At 55.6% G+C, this 17,896-nt stretch overlaps 1 protein-coding gene and 1 long non-coding RNA gene across 4 annotated transcripts in view; both read left to right on the top strand.

Annotated features, from left to right (window-relative positions):
• LOC102486306 (uncharacterized) lies at positions 1-1,132 on the top strand. The gene is made up of 3 exons (XR_334874.3): positions 1-139; positions 355-470; positions 814-1,132. It is a non-coding gene; the product is annotated as an uncharacterized LOC102486306 (long non-coding RNA).
• The window catches only part of LOC102486589 (DNA dC->dU-editing enzyme APOBEC-3F), a 47,612-nt gene extending 30,424 nt beyond the window's left edge, over positions 1-17,188 (top strand). The window contains exons 1-7 of one of the 3 annotated variants that reach the window (XM_006150777.2): positions 7,719-7,851; positions 8,855-9,011; positions 10,303-10,576; positions 10,773-10,887; positions 13,824-13,980; positions 16,006-16,279; positions 16,502-17,188. In XM_006150777.2, coding sequence (XP_006150839.1) covers positions 8,862-9,011; positions 10,303-10,576; positions 10,773-10,887; positions 13,824-13,980; positions 16,006-16,279; positions 16,502-16,629 — 1,098 coding nt within the window. In that variant the 5' untranslated portion in view covers positions 7,719-7,851; positions 8,855-8,861 and the 3' untranslated portion in view covers positions 16,630-17,188. Of the gene's footprint in view, positions 1-7,718; positions 7,852-8,854; positions 9,344-10,302; positions 10,577-10,772; positions 10,888-13,823; positions 13,981-16,005; positions 16,280-16,501 lie in introns of those variants that run through there. The other 2 variants (XM_006150776.3, XM_006150778.3) reach the window with 2 other exon arrangements.
• Positions 17,189-17,896: the final 708 nt, after the last annotated feature.

Raw genomic sequence — 17,896 nt, 5'->3', positions numbered from 1 at the left:
GGATTCCTGGCCCAGCACGGGAACGTCAGCCTGAGAATTTTTGTAGCCCGACTCTACAACCATGAAGACCCAGAAAATCGCCAGGGGCTGAGGACCCTGAACAGCACTGGGACCCCCATCAGGGTCATGACTAACAGGGGTCAGCTGCTTGGAAGGGACCTGGGGGGAGGGGCAGATTCCAGCAGGACTGGTGACTGGGAGCCACGAGGGAGGCCTGGGCTAGGACAGTAGGGCCCGGGGACAAGATTCTGGGCCCACGTGGAAGGACGCTGGGCTGAGGGCAGGCCCGGGGAGGGCCGTGTGAGGGGGGCTCCTGTCCGGCCTGGGGAGCTGACCGCCTGCCCTGCCCTGCAGAGTTTGCCCTGTGCTGGGAGCGCTTCGTGAGGCACCAGGGAGCAGCCTTTGAGCCCTGGGCAGGTCTGCGTGAAAATGCGGACCTGCTTCTGGGACAGCTGGAGGACATCCTGGGGGTGAGCGCCTCGTGGCCCCTCTGTCCTCCCCCCTCCCCACTCTGGGCATCCTGATCTTTCCTGGGCTTTTGGGGAGTCCTTCCTCTTCTCCCTGTGCTCAGGTCACTCAGCTCCTGCTTTAACCCTAGACCCTGCCCCTAAGTCCTCCCACCTCTTCCCCCTCAGTCCTTCCCTCCTCATTCCCTGCAGACCCTTGGCTTCTCCCACCTGCCAGAGTCCTCCTCCTCCCTCTCCCCTCCTTCCCCTCCTCTCCTCCCCAGGGACTGTTCTCTCCTGCCTCTCCCTGCCTCCTGAGGCTCCCCTAACTCCAGCCCTGATTTCCCTCCTCTCTCTGCCCCAGCAGGTCTGAGGCCTTTGGCTCCTACCCTGGAGGCTCTGTCCCTAAGAAGAGCAGGTGTGAGTCCTCTCCCCCAGCCTTTCTCCAGGTGCTGCCTGCTGCCGAGTCATGACCATTCAAGGCAGAGGAGCAGTCGCCCTCTGAGCCCAGTGCATCTAGCTCCACATGAGCATCAGGCTGTCTCTGCGTCTTTGCCATCTTAGAGAAGTCACTTCGTCCTCTGCCCACTTGTGCTCATGCTCTGCTGTCCTGGAGAGGCTGCCCTGGTCCTTCACTGACATCCAGCCCAGTGTATCTTTTTATTAAATGTTTTTATAAAAATTCATTCATTTGAGCCATCAGGTAGCATACTGGTTAAGGTAACTGGATCCCACATGGCCTACTGAGCAGCTTGAAAATCAAGCCAGGAGGCCAAAATACTGAGAGGAGAATGGAATAGAAGGGATTGCAGTGTGGTCATACCCCTGGGGTGGTTTCTCACTTTCTCTCTTTCTTTATCTCTCTCTTGTGAGAGCACAAACCCTGTATCAAAAACTTAAAAAAAATTAATTGATCTTTTTTGTGATTGAGAAAATGAGACAGGAAAGAGACAGAGACAGAGAAATCACTTCTGACAGGGTCACGAATGGGCAGCAAATGGTCCCTGTCATCATGAGCATAGACTCAGGAGTTACACAATAAGAACAAAACATTCACAAATCAATTAAAGATCAGTGCAGACTCCCTGTTACTAGGAATGGTTTGTATATACATTGCTTAAAGGTTACAGCTGAAGGTTAGTTTATGGATGAACAGAATCAGCAGAGTACATTTAGGGTTCAGAGCCCCTAATCTAGTGATGGTAATGTGGGAGTGGAGTGCATAACTTTGAAACAACCCCAATCCATAGGCCAAATCCATGAGGTGAAGGTCATGGTCAAGATATTCAGGTCTAGCAGGATCAATAACTGGGCCCCAGGAAGAGAGGCCAAAAAGGGAGGAGGGAGGCGCGCTCAATGGATGGAGCCTATCCTCAATTTGCTTCCTGGGAAATGTGAAGAAGGCTGAACCCTGATCGATCCTGGTACCCAGGAGACTAATGAATATTGATGTAGGGAGCAGCCCAAATCTGAGCAAACATGGTGACCTTTTTTTTCTTGAGAGGTTTTTGCTATAGGGTGTATGTGCTCGCCAGAAAGAGCAGGTCTGAGGCCTTTGGCTCCTACCCTGGAGGCTCTGTCCCTAAGAAGAGCAGGTGTGAGTCCTCTCCCCCAGCCTTTCTCCAGGTGCTGCCTGCTGCCGAGTCATGACCATTCAAGGCAGAGGAGCAGTCGCCCTCTGAGCCCAGTGCATCTAGCTCCACATGAGCATCAGGCTGTCTCTGCGTCTTTGCCATCTTAGAGAAGTCACTTCGTCCTCTGCCCACTTGTGCTCATGCTCTGCTGTCCTGGAGAGGCTGCCCTGGTCCTTCACTGACATCCAGCCCAGTGTATCTTTTTATTAAATGTTTTTATAAAAATTCATTCATTTGAGCCATCAGGTAGCATACTGGTTAAGGTAACTGGATCCCACATGGCCTACTGAGCAGCTTGAAAATCAAGCCAGGAGGCCAAAATACTGAGAGGAGAATGGAATAGAAGGGATTGCAGTGTGGTCATACCCCTGGGGTGGTTTCTCACTTTCTCTCTTTCTTTATCTCTCTCTTGTGAGAGCACAAACCCTGTATCAAAAACTTAAAAAAAATTAATTGATCTTTTTTGTGATTGAGAAAATGAGACAGGAAAGAGACAGAGACAGAGAAATCACTTCTGACAGGGTCACGAATGGGCAGCAAATGGTCCCTGTCATCATGAGCATAGACTCAGGAGTTACACAATAAGAACAAAACATTCACAAATCAATTAAAGATCAGTGCAGACTCCCTGTTACTAGGAATGGTTTGTATATACATTGCTTAAAGGTTACAGCTGAAGGTTAGTTTATGGATGAACAGAATCAGCAGAGTACATTTAGGGTTCAGAGCCCCTAATCTAGTGATGGTAATGTGGGAGTGGAGTGCATAACTTTGAAACAACCCCAATCCATAGGCCAAATCCATGAGGTGAAGGTCATGGTCAAGATATTCAGGTCTAGCAGGATCAATAACTGGGCCCCAGGAAGAGAGGCCAAAAAGGGAGGAGGGAGGCGCGCTCAATGGATGGAGCCTATCCTCAATTTGCTTCCTGGGAAATGTGAAGAAGGCTGAACCCTGATCGATCCTGGTACCCAGGAGACTAATGAATATTGATGTAGGGAGCAGCCCAAATCTGAGCAAACATGGTGACCTTTTTTTTCTTGAGAGGTTTTTGCTATAGGGTGTATGTGCTCGCCAGAAAGACAGAGAGATACAGACAGATAGAAAGCAAGAAATCATTACCCCGGGGGTATGGCCAAGCTGCAATCTCTTCTCCATTCTCCTCTCGGGATCTTGGGCTTGCATGCACATGTCTGGCGTGAGTTTAAGCCACCGGGTCCAGGGCTTGAACCTTATTCGACTATGTGGGAGTCCAGCGACACAGCCATTACACCAACTGCTGGTCCCCATGGCGAACTTTAGACATGCAGAAATGTGGTTCCATGGGCAGTCATATGCAAGGCAATTAACACCATTAACATGTGAATACACTAGCTGCCTTGTGTTTCTCAAACTGCAGAGCAGTATTGGGTTAAAGGAAGCCACATGTTAATCAGACTTGGCCTGAGAAGATTAGAGAAAATTTACAAACAACTGGCTTTGCTTTCCACATCCCCTTCCCCTATTTTCTGCCCTTTAAAAAAGTAAACTTAGAATCAGCTCTGGACATTTGCTTTCTTCATCCAAGGAGTCAAGACCACCCAATCCCCTCCTTACTTTACTTGTATGTCTTTGTGTGTTTATTTCTATGTTTATTTTCAAATCCATGGCTGCGCCCCCTCAGAGCACGCATTCATTTAGCCAAGTGGAACATGCTTGCCCCACTAGACACAGTCATGTCAGGATATGAATGATCAACCCATTCCAGCATTTACTGAAACAAACCCATTTCCTCTCCTTAATCATTCACACTACAAAGATAAAATCTGGTGGAAGTTGGGTATATGGAGAACTCATTGATTATTTTAAAAACTATTTTAAAAAATACATAAAACTAGTATACTATTACTAAAATATTTAAGAGAAAAAATTGTGTTTTAAATGCAAGTACTTACAAAGTAACAGGTTGGCATTTAAAGATGATCTGATCAATAAGTTACACAAACAATAACAAGAATAAACAAAATCGGGCCAGCAGATGGTGTGGTGGTTAAGGCACTAGACTCCCACGTGACTGACTGTGGCTCAAGTCCTGGACCTGATGGCTTGAAAGACGTATTGGATGGATGCATGTGTGTGTGTGTATGTGTTCACAAAATCTTGAGAGGAAAATGGAGAACTGATTGCAGTGTGGCCATCCTGCCTGGGGGGTGATATCTCACTTTCTATCTTTCTCTTGAACACATGTGCCCTACAACCAGAAAACTACCCCTCCCCCCCAAAAGAGACTCTTGGACTTATGATTTTTTATTTCTCTGTCTTAAAAGAATCAGATTTAAAATAGGACACAGGCCTGGCAGGTAACATGGTGGTTAAGGAATTGGAGTCCCATATGGCCAACCATAGTTCTAGTCCTAGACCTGGAAGCTGCTTTTTCACTTTTTCTTTCTCCCTACCTCTCTGTTATCTTCTCTGGTGAACTCATTTGCCCTCTAGCAAAATTTTAAAATATAACAATAATAAATAAAATAAAATAAATATATTTTTAAGTAAAAGGATGCAAAAAGCCTATGATGGCCACTTTTTGATATTCTACCATAGTCCAGGAAAGTGCCCCAGGGCCACAATAAAAATACAGGAGTTTTGGAAAAGAACAGAAACTACTAGAGCTAGTAAACAAGTTCTCAGCAAGGGTGGTAGCTCAAAGTTATATAAGAATATAAAAAAATTATCGGTGTTCTCAAGCACTAGCAACAATTCAGCATGTAAAGGTCAATGGGTGATGACAGTGTCCCCAACCTTTTTAGTGCCAGGGGCCAGTTTTGTGGGAGACGATTTTTCCATGGACCATGGGGCTGGGGGGATGGCTCCAGGCTGGTTCAAGTGCATTACATTCACTGAGCACATTATTTCTATTATATTAGAATATATAACGAAATGATAAAACTTGCCATACTGCAGAATCACTGGGAGTCCGGGGATTGTTTTCCTGCAAATAGAATGCAACTGCATTCAAGGGCTGGCAAATGACATGGTGGTTAAGGGTGCTAGATTCCCACCTGGCTAACCACAGTTTGAGTCCCGGACCTGGCTACGGTGTGCATTTCTCACTTTCTGTCTCTATTTCTCTGTCTGGCCTGAGAGGGGGCAGTGGAGGTCCTGGGCAAGTCCCGGTCAAGCCCCGGTGAGGCCCCGCTTCAGCCCTGCCATGTACAGCTGACTGTCTTCGCTTTCTCTTTCTCTCTCTCTTTCTCACTGTCCCTGTCTGGTCAAATTAAAAAAAAAAAAAAAAAAAAAAAAAGATGAACAGAAATAAAGAATGCAACTGCATTCAAAGTCAAGCTGGAATGATGGGGCTGGTGAGCTAACACTGGGGTTTTGACACATTGCAATGTGAGTCTTTAATACCGCTGACCTAACAAGAGGCAGAGCTGAGGTGATGAGGCCAGAGCAATGGGGAGTGGCTGCAAATGCAGATGATGTTTCATTTGATCTCCCCACACACCTCTGCAGTGTTGCCCAGTTCCAAACAGAGGTTGGGGACTCCCAGGGACTTCACTGGAAACAAGTCTAAGAAAAGCTGTTAGAAAAAGTGCAATACTGGGGCCAGCAGGTGGCAAAGCAGTCACATCACTGAACTCCCACATGGCCAGATGCGGTTCAACCCTGGCGGCTAGAAAACCATGTTGGGCACACATGCATGCATGTCCAAGGTCCGGGGAGGAGAATGGGGGAGCAGGGATTGCAGTATGGTCATTTCCCCATGGGAAGTGATTTCTCACTTTCCAACTCACAGTCTCTGTTCTCTTTCTGATGAGCGCACATGCTCTAAGGCAAAAACCTCTAAAAATAAAAAGTGCAAGACTCATTAAAAACATAAAAGGTCTGCATGAATTAAGGTGTAGACCACACTGACAGACAGGAATCTCAGAGTCACAGAGATGTCTCTTCCTGGAACTGATCTACACTGACAGCAGGGCTCTCACAGAGCATGAACACCTGTCCCTAAAGTCATGTCCGTCTAGAAAGGCCCAGTGCAATGTCAAACACTAGGATGATAGGGTGAACTTCCACACCCAATATTAGGATTACTTGAAAGACCTGTGGAGAGCGGTGGGGAAGGAGCCAAGCATAGACAAAGCGAAGGAAAAGAGGAAAGAGCTCAGATACGAGGGGTCTTCAAAGGTCATGGACAATGCATATTATGAAGAAAAACTATCCATGGGTTCCAAACATTTCTTACACCACTATAAACCTGTGGGATGTGAATCCAATCACTAAGCTTATGTGCAGACTTTAATTTATGGTTTTGTTTATGTGAAGGGGTTGGGGACGGGTTGGTGCTCTCTGTCTTTTGAATATTTTTGAGGTGAAAGTTACAGAACCCAAAAAGAATGCTGAGGCAGGCTGAGGTCCCCGGCCCTGTTCCTGTTCCAGCCTGCTCTGGGGCAGGTTGTTCTTCCGCAGCCCTGCACTCCTGGGCCTCAGGGCTGACCTGAGACCACCGCCTTCTCTCTGAGCTGGGTGAGGCCCAGATGGTGGCGCAGGCAGGGATGGGTACTCTCCTAACCCCCACGCACCGTCCTCACTTCAGGGCTCTGCTCAGGCGTGGCTAGAGTGTTCAGGCCCCTGGAAACATGGCTTCTCCTCCAGGAAGAAACCCTGATGGAGGACGTGATTCCAGAAGGATGTGAGGCACATGAAGGACCTTCATTCTCCACAGCCCATGAGTTTGCTTGGATGGACCTGGGTGATCGAGGGCTGAGCATTAACGAGTGCTCACACTGCCTTCGTCCACACCACAGCCCTCAGGGTCTGTGTGAGCAACAAACCTCACCCCTTAGATGTCAGGCACCTCCACTGACTGGCCTGAGAGGGGGCAGTGGAGGTCCTGGGCAAGTCCCGGTCAAGCCCCGGTGAGGCCCCGCTTCAGCCCTGCCACGTACAGCTGACTGTCCTCAGCAGCGGCCGGGCTGTCTCTGAGCCTGAGCCCCTCAGTCCCGTCAGAGTGTCTGAGCATCTCCACCACCTTGGGCAGCTGAGGGGACTTGTGCAAAGTAGATGCTAAGATTTAGAACTCAGCACAGAAAACCCACTGCTGTTATGCCAGGAATCCTCACCCAGAGCCCAGGATCCCTCCCCCAGAGGCTCAAAGCCTTCTCCCTCACCAGGCAGGAGCTGAGCTCTGGGCCCAGATGTGGCTGGGAGGGGTGGTGGGCAGAGGGCCCCTGCCTGCCCCATCCACCAGGGAGGCCCCTGCCCTGTGCCCTCAGCAGGTCTGGGCATCTCCCTCTGGCAACGACTTTGCCTCTCCCTTTGCAGTTCCCCAGGCTGCTGCACCCAGGGACCAGGCTCCATCAGAGGCCTGCTGTGCCCAGCCAGAGAGCAGGGAAGGTGGGCCCTCCTATCCAGGGACTAGGAGGAGGAGGCAGGCAGGGCCTCCAATCACAGAGCCCTGGAAGGTCTCTCACAGATAAGGGGCACCTACAGGAAAGAGGAACTGCAGCCTGAGCCCCAAGACAAACCTCAGGGCTGAGAAAAGCCTGCAGGGACTTCCCAGGTCAGGGATGTGGGAGGGCCAGGAGAGAGGGGGTTGAGCCTGAAGAAGCTCCTGCACCCTGAGGTCCTCCCACCCCTAAGCAGGAAGAAGGCGGGGCCTGTGCTCAAGGCCTGAGAGTCCATCCCCCAATAAGGGGCTGGCCCAGACAGGGTCCTGAAAGCAGGAAACAGAAGCTCAGGCCTGGGACAAAGACAAGCCAGGACAAGCCTGCAGGGAGCTGCAGCAGGACTTGGTAGGTACATATGCTGACACCCCACCCCACCGCTGGGCCCCCTGCTGTCCCCTCTTGGGTCCTGCTGGGTCTGTGCCCTCAGGCCCCTGCTCCGCCCACTCCAGCCACTCCAGTCCATCCCAGCCCTGAGTTCCCCCTCCCTGGGCCCCTGCAGCACCCACTCCCCTCCCTCTCTGCTCCCACTGCTGACCCCACCCCCAGTCCTGGGTGCCCCTCCGTGCTGGGCCTCACCCAGAGAGAGACAAGACCCTGGCGACCCCTGCCCTGTGTGGCAGCCCCCGTGGGTCCCACGTCCCTGTGCTCTGTGAACACGCAGATCTGCACCAGGGATGGGGAGCAGTGGTTCTGTCCCAGCACTCTCCCGCTCTCCTGTGACCTCACTTTGAGCCCGCAGTTACTGAGGGTGGGGAGGAGGCACTGCTCCCTGAGGCCAGGAGATAAACTTACCCCCAAGGACATCGCTCTGAGAGCAGGGGGAGGACAGCGGGCCCTCACTTGGGTGCAGCCTCAGGGACCTCGCTTCTTCCTCTGACCCACACCAGGAGAGTGGGTGGGGGAGTCGGGCCACGGGAGCCACGCTCCTGTTTTCCCATCAGATGCACCCCAGCCACGCTGTACAGGGGACCAGCCCCCTCAGACTCCAGCCGTGACATGGCAGGTCCCCCACTGCCTCTGCCTGCTCATCTGCTAGATGGCCGTGGTGGCCACAGGGTCTGGGCGGCAGGGAGGGGTGAGGGCAGGACACTGAGTGTGGTGTGTGTGGTGGTGGGTCCATGGGAAGGACCAGAGCTGGTGAGAGGTGAGAGGTCACCCCTCCCTGCTGCCCCTAGGCATCATCCCCTCCTCTTCCTCTCTTTTGTTGGGAAAGGCAACAGAAATTCTCAGAGCTGTGGAATAAGAGGGGGTGGACATAGCACCCGGGGTCCAGGGAGCTGTGCTCAGGGACAGCAGCCTGGACCCGCTCCAGGAGCGCCCCTCAGTCCGATCTCTCTCTTGTGCCCAGACACCTGATGAAGCTGTTATTTCGAAAAACATTTTACTTTCACTTTCAAAACCTACTCTTTGCTTCTGGTCGGAACACCACCTTCCTGTGCTGCCGAGTGGACAAAGTTGAGCGGCATGGCACGGTGCCCCTGGTCAGCGGGGTCTTCACACACCAGGTGAGAGCCAGAGTGTCCTCACACCGCAGGCAGGAGCTTCCCCGGGAGGACGCAGAAGTCACAGGGAAAGGGCCACAGGGCGGGCTCTGAATTCTACATTTTCCTCCCACCACGTTTTCTGCCGTCCTCCGCTCTTGATGTTCCTGCTGGACTGTCTGGGCACCGGATCCCTTTGGAGGGATCATGAAAGGCTTCATGTAAAAGCCAATTCCTGCCCCACCGAGGTCACTTACCGTGGCCCCGTCACCGAGCTTTGCATCCAGCGAGTCCAGAGAAAGAGCACCTGTGGAGGGCTGGGGGCCGAGCACCTGCACCTGCACCTGCTGGGCTGGGTGAGCCGCCCTGGGCAGCCACTAGGGCAGCTGTGACCACCATCAGCCATTGCCAGAGCAATGACCACTTGCAGCCCCTCATCCATGAAGTCTCGCGTGTCTCCCACACTCCCGCCTTCTCCACCCAAGCTGGAGATGAGCAGAGTGTGTCTGGGGCCGGGAGCACCATGGACTGAGCAGGACCGCGCCAGGGTGGTGCTGTCGGAGTGACACCGTAGGAGCCAGTGAGCCGGGTGATTCCACTACCTGTAGGTTAAGTAGCTGACGGACACTGGTGACATTTGTTCCCATAATGTATTTTAGTCCAGTATGTCTGACAGTATCTCATCACACGGTCATGGACCCCACAACCGGGTCCATCAGGCTGTCATACGTGACCATGGTCCCAGGTCAATACCGAATAGCCTAGATGTGCTGCGGGCCACACCATCCGAGTGTGTAGGTGCGCTCTGCATGTCTGCACACAGACAGCATCACTTGGTGACATGTTTCTCAGACAGTGTCCCCGTCACTGTGCAGTCAGGCAGGCTGACAGCACTTCATGTGGGTCTGCACGAGGCGGTGTGCACCGCACCGTCTCTCCTGTCGTCTCTGACATGAGCCGTGGGTGTCACACTCGCCACACGACCCCATCCACCTGAGCCACGTTTCCATGCTCTGTGGCCCCACGTGGCAGCCGCTCCATGATGGGTCAGGGTCTGTGCCCTCCCAGCACGCAGCAGGCAGGGACACGCCTGAGTCTGAGGGCCCGGCCAGAGCAGGCTCAGGGGCTGTAGAATGGATGCCGGGAACGCACGCGAGACTTCATGGATGAGCTTGGGGGGAGGGGGAGGCCAAGCCTCCAGGGGAGGGGAGGGACTGAGAGGAGAGAAGCCCTTGATCAGAACGTCCTGGGCTGCTCCCTGGTCCCTGCCCTGACCCCTGCCCCTGCTCTCTCCTGACCTCTCCTCCCCTCCCAGGTCTGGTCTTCCTACCATGCAGAATCTCACTTTCTCTTGTGGTTCCAAAAAAACTTCCTGTCCCTTGACAAGGACTTCCAGGTCACCTGGTACTTGTCCTGGAGCCCCTGCCCTGCATGTGCAAAGCAGGTGGCCGACTTCCTGGCCGTGCACCGAAACGTGAGCCTGACCATCTTCTCCGCCCGACTCTACTACTTCTGGGACCCAGAATTCAGGGATGGGCTTCACAGACTGTTTGAGAAAGGGGCCCGGGTGGCCATCATGTCCCCCAAAGGTGAGCAAGGGGTAGAATTAGGGTTGGGAGGAGGAGTCTTGGGAGCTCTGGGAGAGGGTGTGGGACTTAGGGGAGCCTGCCCAGGACTCAGCCCACCTGATTTTAGTGTGATCCATGAGACCCGGCCCTCAGAGGAGAACCTCAAGGCTCAAGGAGAAAGTTCTGGGGCCCCAACTGTGTTCTCTCCTTGTCTCAGATTTTGAAAACTGCTGGGAAGGCTTTGTGTTCAACGAGGGAAGGGACTTCAGGCCTTGGGACAACATGGTTGAAAATTATCAGTCCCTGCGCATCACCCTGCAGGAGATCCTCAGGTGAGGCCTCACGGCAGCCCACGGCCCTGTCCCCACCCTGAGCTCCATCCTGCCCTGGGTGCCTGCCCTGGGCCTGCCCTGGCGTGCCCTCTCCCCTGCCCTCCCAGCCCCTTCTGTCAGGGGCCCCTTTCCTCCTTCAGAGCACCCCCATCCGCCCCAAGGCCCCCTCTCTCCTACCTGGGAGGCGCCTCACCTGGGTCCTTCCTTCACACCTGAGCACCCGCATGTTAGGGAGCAGCACCGCAGAGGGCAGGACTGCATGTGTGTGTGCGCGTGCATGTGTGTGACAGACGCTGTGAGAGGCCCTGACGGCAGACGAGTGAGCAGAGTGAGCGTCTCTGAAGGAAAAGGCCATCAGGTGCCAGGGCTGCCCTGACGCTACGCCACGACCAGGTGCTTAAATCCAGGGGGTGATTTTCTCCAGTTCTGGGGCCTGGAAGTCCATGGCTGTGCCTGCAGACGGTCTCTTCCCAGACTGTCTCTGCTGAAGGGGTCACCTGCTCGCTGTCCTCACAGGCCCTCACCCTGCGCCCTCTTCTCATGTCTGGATGCCAGTGGGACTGGAGTAGGGCCCACCTGCGGGCCTCGTCTTTACTTTATTGCCCCTGTGAAATCCTGGGCTCTGAGATGTTCATGCTCAGTCCTGGGGTGGAGTTTTCACGTGTGGATTTGGGCTCAGAGTTCGGCCGTGGCAATGCTGAAGCCCTCTATGGGCGGGGCATCTGGAGGCACCCAGGTCCCTGCCCTGTGTATGCCCTTCCATCGAGCCTCGCTCAGGAAGTCGTGAGCCTGAGTGGGAGCGGCGGTGGACTAGAAAGAAGACAGACACACAGAGAAAAGCAGGGAGCGGGTGGCCCCGCGTCTCTGATGGAGATAGCCGCAGCCCTGAGCCGTTCCTAAGTTTATGCTTTTATAGTGCAAAGGGCGGGTGGCGGCAGATTGCCAAGCGGGGTGTTGTGCTATCAGCTGAAGTGTGGACATCGGTGTCTTGCAGTTCTGAACTAGCCTCCTCTGTCTCCCTGGCCCGCTCTGGCTGGTGCAGCTTCTCTCCACCTCTGCTGGCCTTGCAGTGCAGGCATGAGTCGCGGGAATGCCTTTGCTCTTCCTTAAAGGCTACCAGTGTTCTGCCCAGATCCTGACATCTGCTCTAGGGATTCCTGACCTGGCCCTGACACCCTGCAGCCCCAGGTGTGACAGCTTCCCCCCAATACCCACCCCCTCCTGTGTCCCTACGCCCCATCCCGCCCAGAGGTGAAGCCTGGGTGAGATCCAGCTCAGGGCAGTGATGGAGACAGAGCCAGAAAACGCTCCATGTGTGAGTGACATTTACTGAAGATGCTAGAAGGACCGGGAGGGCGGGTATGTGAGGCTGGACGTGACCTGAGTTGGGGACGAGCAGCAGGAAGAGCAGAGAGCCGGATTCAGGCAGGCCAGACCAAGGGCAGCTTGGACCCTCACGTGAGCCAGGAAGGGAGGTCCTGGCGCAAGGGAAGAGCCGGGAGGACGCTCAGGACAGGGTCCAGGCTCCTGACACAGTGACGAGAGGAGGCCAGGGCTCAGCCTGGACTGGTGCAGCTGCAAGTGGACAGACGTGGGCGGGAGGGGGACACGCAGGAGCGAGGGGACATCGGGGCCACACCCACCTGCCACTCCCACGCAGGGCTAAGTCTCCGTGGGAAGGAATGGGGATAGCAGACGTGTGTGGCCTCGCTCTCCCTCCCCGTCCCTGCAGCTACTCGGGAGTCTGTCCCCACATCTGAGGGGAGTGGGGTTTCCATGCAAGCAGTTACATTGTTAAACAAAAGGGTTTGGAGCTAGTTAGCAAAGACAGTGGCAGGTACAGGATGGTCCTGGATACGGTTTTCTGTATGGCTAGCACAAGCTATTTTCTTATGGGAAGAGCAAGCAGGGTTACAGAAGCAGCCAGCCATGTTAGGGCAAGGGAACAAAAGGGACAGTTCATGTGCCAGATCTGATATGCGGCCTTCCACACCACCCCAGAGCCTGGGAGCTGGGTGGGATGTCTGAAAGTAGGAGTATGGGGGAGCAGCTGGGAAAGGCTCCTTGGAAACTCAGAGCTGTGTCCAGTCTACCCCCTGAGGTGCTTAGGGCCCCAGCACCTCCACCAGGAAGGCCCCTCCCTTGTGCTCCCAGCAGGCCTGGACCACTTCCTCCCTCTGGCAACAAAGACTTTCTCTTGCCCTTTGCAATTCAGTTGGGCCCTGCTGCACAGAGGGGCCACTCTTCCACGCTCTGTGCGTGCCCTTTCTGGCTGGGCCTCGTCCCAAGAGACATGCAACCCTGGCGACCCCTGCCCTGTGTGCCAGACCCCATGGGGCCCACGTCCCTGTGCTCTGTGAACACGCAGATCTGCACCAGGGATGGGGAGCAGTGGTTCTGTCCCTGCACTCTCCCGCTCTCCTGTGACCTCACTTTGAGCCGCAGTTACTGAGGGTGGGGAGGAGGCACTGCTCCCTGAGGCCAGGAGGTAAACTTGCCCCCAAGGACAGAGGGCAAGGCCACCCTGGCTGTGGTCCTGACGACCTGGGAGACTAGGGCTCAAGAACCACGACTGGGCAAGACCCTGTCAAAACGGTACCTCTGTGTCCTTAAAAAGCATACTTCGAAAGCAACATTCACACGCGGTCAGGCGTGACCGGACCGGAGGTTAAGAGCTATCGTTTGGGCTGGAGAGGCCTTCTCCTCCATTTGTCCAGTGGACCGGGGAATGGGCGGGCAGGTACTGGCAGTGTGCGGGCGTTCCACCAGAAGGTCCAGAGCCGGGCCGATAGGGAAAAGCCGCCCCACGTTGCCGACCCATTCCTGGGAAGGTGGCAGAAATGAAGGTGGGTGGGGTACCAGGGAGCCGTGCTTGGGGACCACAGCCTGGACCTGCTCCAGGAGCGCCCCTGCATTTCCCGATCTCATGTGCCCAGATACCCGATGGAGCGGTTATTCCGGAAGACATTTTACTTTCACTTTCAAAACCGACTCTATGCCTCGCGTCGGAACACCACCTTCCTGTGCTACCGAGTGGACAGAGAGGAGCGGCCGGGCACCGTGTCCCTGGCCAGGGGCGTCTGGAGAAACCAGGTATGAGCCAGTGAGAAGCACGAGGTCTGTGTTTCCCATCACAAAAGGAATCGAAGGGCAGGAAGCGAGCCGCTCGGCCCAGGCCTCCTGAGAGAGAGATGGCCCAGGCAGAATGCACCAGCATCAAGGGGGGCAAGCAGGCCGCTCCTTCCCGGGGTCCCCTTTATTCTGTTTCAGATCCTTTCATGTGCCCAAAGGCCCCTTCCAGCTTGCTACCTTTTTTTTTTTTTTAAATAATTATTTCATTTAACTTTCTTTCTTTCTTTTCTTTCTTTCGAGGGACAGAGTGAGAGAGACAGAGAAAGTGAGAAAGCAAGCCCAGGTCTGGGACTCGCACCACGGTCGGCCACGTGAGAGTCCAGCGCCCTTACCACCAGGCCACCTGCCCGCCCCCCAGCTTGCTACATTTTATCTGTTTTCTCATTTTTGTTTCTCATGAGTCTCAGGATATATATAGGTAGTTATTTCATTCTGATGGATGTTACCCTGTGAGTGGTTCCATAGGGCCCTTCTTAACCTTTGCAGTCCCGGTCTCCCGAGCAGGCAGGCGCCACCCCAGGGAGGCCGCAGACGTCACAGGGAAAGTGCGACATGGCAGCCTCTGAGTTCCGCATTCCCTTCCCACCGTGTTACCCCCGTCCTTAGCCCCTGACATACCCGCTTGACTGTGTGGCATCTGCTTTGGGGGGATCACAAAAGGCCTCATGTAGGATCCACCACCTGACCCCACCGTGGTCACTCCCCGTGGTCCCATCACCGAGCTCTGTGTCCAGCGAGTCCCAGGACAGTCACCTCAGAGGGCTGGGGTCTGAGCACCAGCTCCTCCCCTGGCCCTGTACCTGCTGAGCTGGGAGGGCCACCCTGGTCATAGCCCTGGGCCCTCAGTCAAGGACAAGTCGTCACACCCTGCTGAACCTCCCCTGACTGCCCAGCCCCATGTAGGGCACCCTGGGCTGCCACAGGGCAGCAGTGACCAGCAGCAGCCATTGTCAGAGCAGGGCCCCACCTGCAGCCCCCTCCCAGCCACACTGCCCCACCAGTGTCCCCCACGCTCCTACCTCCTCCACTCAGGCTGGAGACGTGTGTGTTCAGGGGCAGTAGCCGATGTGGGCTGAGCAGGCTCGCTCCAGGGAGGTGCTATCTGATAGACACCGGAGGAGCCAGTGTGTCGGGTAAACGATCCTATTACCTGTGGGTTAAAAAGCTGACAGATGTGGGCTAGCAGATGACGTGGTAGTTAAGGCCCTGGACTCCCACAGTTCCGAATGCGATTCGAGTCTCGGACTCTGCAGCTTGAAAATGACGCCGGGCACCTGTGTGTGCATGCCCCAAATCCCTAAGACATGTGATTTCTCCCTTTCCCTCTGTCTCTCTCTTTCCAGAGAGCAAAAGCACCCTATGGTAAAAACAGAAAACAAAACAAAACAGAACCCTGACAAATGCTGGTGACGTCAGACTCCCAGGCAGGCAGGTCGGATCGCACGTGTAACTGTGGTCCCAGGTCAATGCCGAATGGCCTAGGGGAGCCGTGGGCTGCACCATCCGAGCGTGCAGGTGCACTCTGCGTGTCTGCACACCGACACCACCCAGAGACACATTCTCAGACAGCGTCCCTGTCACTGCAGTCTGGGAGGCTGACCGCACCACACACAGCTCTGCGTGAGGTGTACCGCCATCTCTCCTGTCGTCTCTGACATGAGCTGTGGGTGTCACACTTGCCACATGACCCCATCACCTGAGCCACGTCTCCATGCTCAGGGGCCCCCGGTGGCAGTGGCTTCCTGATGGGACAGAGCTGCTCCTGCCCTCTCAGCAGGCAAGGACAGGCCTGAGCCCCGAGGACCCATCCAGAGCAGGCTCAGGGGCTGTAGAATGGATGTGGAAGAGCGCAGGGGAGAGGGACACTGAGCCCACCACGGGAGAAGAGGGACTGAGAGGAGAGAAGCCCCTGATCAGAAGTTCCTGGGCTGCTCCCTGTCCCCGCCCGGCCCTGACCTCTGCCCCTGCCCTCTCCTCCCCTCCCAGGTGCATCCTACCTGCCACGCAGAATTGCGCTTTCTCTCGTGGTTCCAGAGTAACATGCTGTGCCCCAACAAGGACTTTCAGGTCACCTGGTACTTGTCCTGGAGCCCCTGCCCTAACTGTGCAAAACAGGTGGCCGACTTCCTGGCCGCGCACCGGAACGTGAGCCTGACCATCCTCACCGCCCGACTCTACTACTTCTGGGACCAAAAATTCAGGAATGGGCTTCGCAGACTCTGTGAGGAAGGGGCCCGGGTGGCAATCATGTCCCCCCAAGGTGAGCACTGGGGGGACGTCAGGACTGGGGGAGGTGCAGGGTGAGGGGTGGCAGCTCACTGATGCTGGCAGAGGGGGCAGGACCCAGGGAAGCCTGCCCAGAACTCAGCCCTCCTGGTCTTAGCGGGATCCTCCGGGGGAACTGGCCCTGGGAGGAGGAGGTCCTGGAGGGTCGAGGAGAATGGCTGGGGGGCCTGACTGCTGTCCCCCTCCTTTGTCTCAGATTTTAAAAACTGCTGGGAAGACTTTGTGTGGAACAAGGGATGGAACTTCACGCCTCGGTTTAATGTGGGTAGAAATTACCAGCTCCTGGCCAGCAGGCTGGAGGAGATCCTTGGTCCTCACTCTTGACTCGTGCCACCGCTGGGATACAGCTGGAAACCTCGAATTCCTGACCTGTGAGGCCCTTTGGGGACAGCAAGTCCCCTGCCCTTTGCAGGAACATGAGGGCCAGGAGGCCGCTGCCATGGAGGGAGCACGGCCTGGCTGACCTGGCCTGGCCTCCAGCTCTGCCGTGCATTTGCTGTGTGACCTGCAGAGGGCTTCTCAGCCTCTCTGTGCCTCGGATCTCCTCTGGAACGTCAGCGTCATTGCTGAGGCTGGAACGTGACTGGCCCCTTCATGGTCACGATGCAGTTTGGTTGCCAACATGTGGTGGCCCTGTCTCAGGTGGGATTTTAAGATAAGGCTGGATCCCAATGGAGTCGTCTGAGTTACGGGGCTCTGTGCTGGGCAGGTCGGCTCTGGTTCTGGGGGGACCGATTAGGTTCTTCGTCTGTGGGACTGCTGGCATTACCCGAGAGCGGCGGCTACCCAGTGAGGTCACCTCTCCTGCTCTCTGTCACGTGCCCCGGGCTCCCCTTCGGCTTCTCGGCCATATCGATACGGCGACACCCTGACACAAAACAGCCACATGGCTGTCGCGATGCTCCCTCGATGCTCCTGGGGTCTGGGTGGAGGATGGGCACAGGATCTGTCACCTCCAGGGCTGAGTGACCCCTCGTGCCCAGCAGGGTGGTGTGCCGAGCGTCCCAGCCTGCCTGCCCGTCAGGGGAGGCCCTGCCCGTCAGGGGAGGCCCTGCCCTGTGCTCACCACAGACTGGACCGTCCTCTCTGGCGCCTACGACTTCCTCTACCTTTTTAATCCCCTTGGGCCCTGCTGCACCGAGGGCCGCTCTTCATGGTGTGTGGGTGCCCCTCCTTGCTGAGCCTTATCCCGAGAGCCATGACCCCTACCCTGTGTGGCAGCCCCCCATGGGTCCCACGTCCCTGTGCTCTGTGAACACGCAGATCTGCACCAGGGATGGGAGCAGTGGTTCTGTCCCAGCACTCTCCCGCTCTCCTGTGACCTCACTTTGAGCCCGCAGTTACTGAGGGTGGGGAGGAGGCACTGCTCCCTGAGGCCAGGAGATAAACTTACCCCCAAGGACATCGCTCTGAGAGCAGGGGGAGGACAGCGGGCCCTCACTTGGGTGCAGCCTCAGGGACCTCGCTTCTTCCTCTGACCCACACCAGGAGAGTGGGTGGGGGAGTCGGGCCACGGGAGCCACGCTCCTGTTTTCCAATCAGATGAACCCCAGCCACGGCTAACGGCGGGGGGGGGGGTAAGGCCCCGCCC

The sequence above is a fragment of the Tupaia chinensis genome, unplaced genomic scaffold, assembly GCF_000334495.1.
Source record: "Tupaia chinensis unplaced genomic scaffold, TupChi_1.0 Scaffold000294_5, whole genome shotgun sequence".
Lineage (NCBI taxonomy): Eukaryota > Metazoa > Chordata > Mammalia > Scandentia > Tupaiidae > Tupaia > Tupaia belangeri.
The sequence above is the reverse complement of the archived record's forward strand: the minus strand, read 5'-3'. Positions and strand labels throughout refer to the sequence as shown.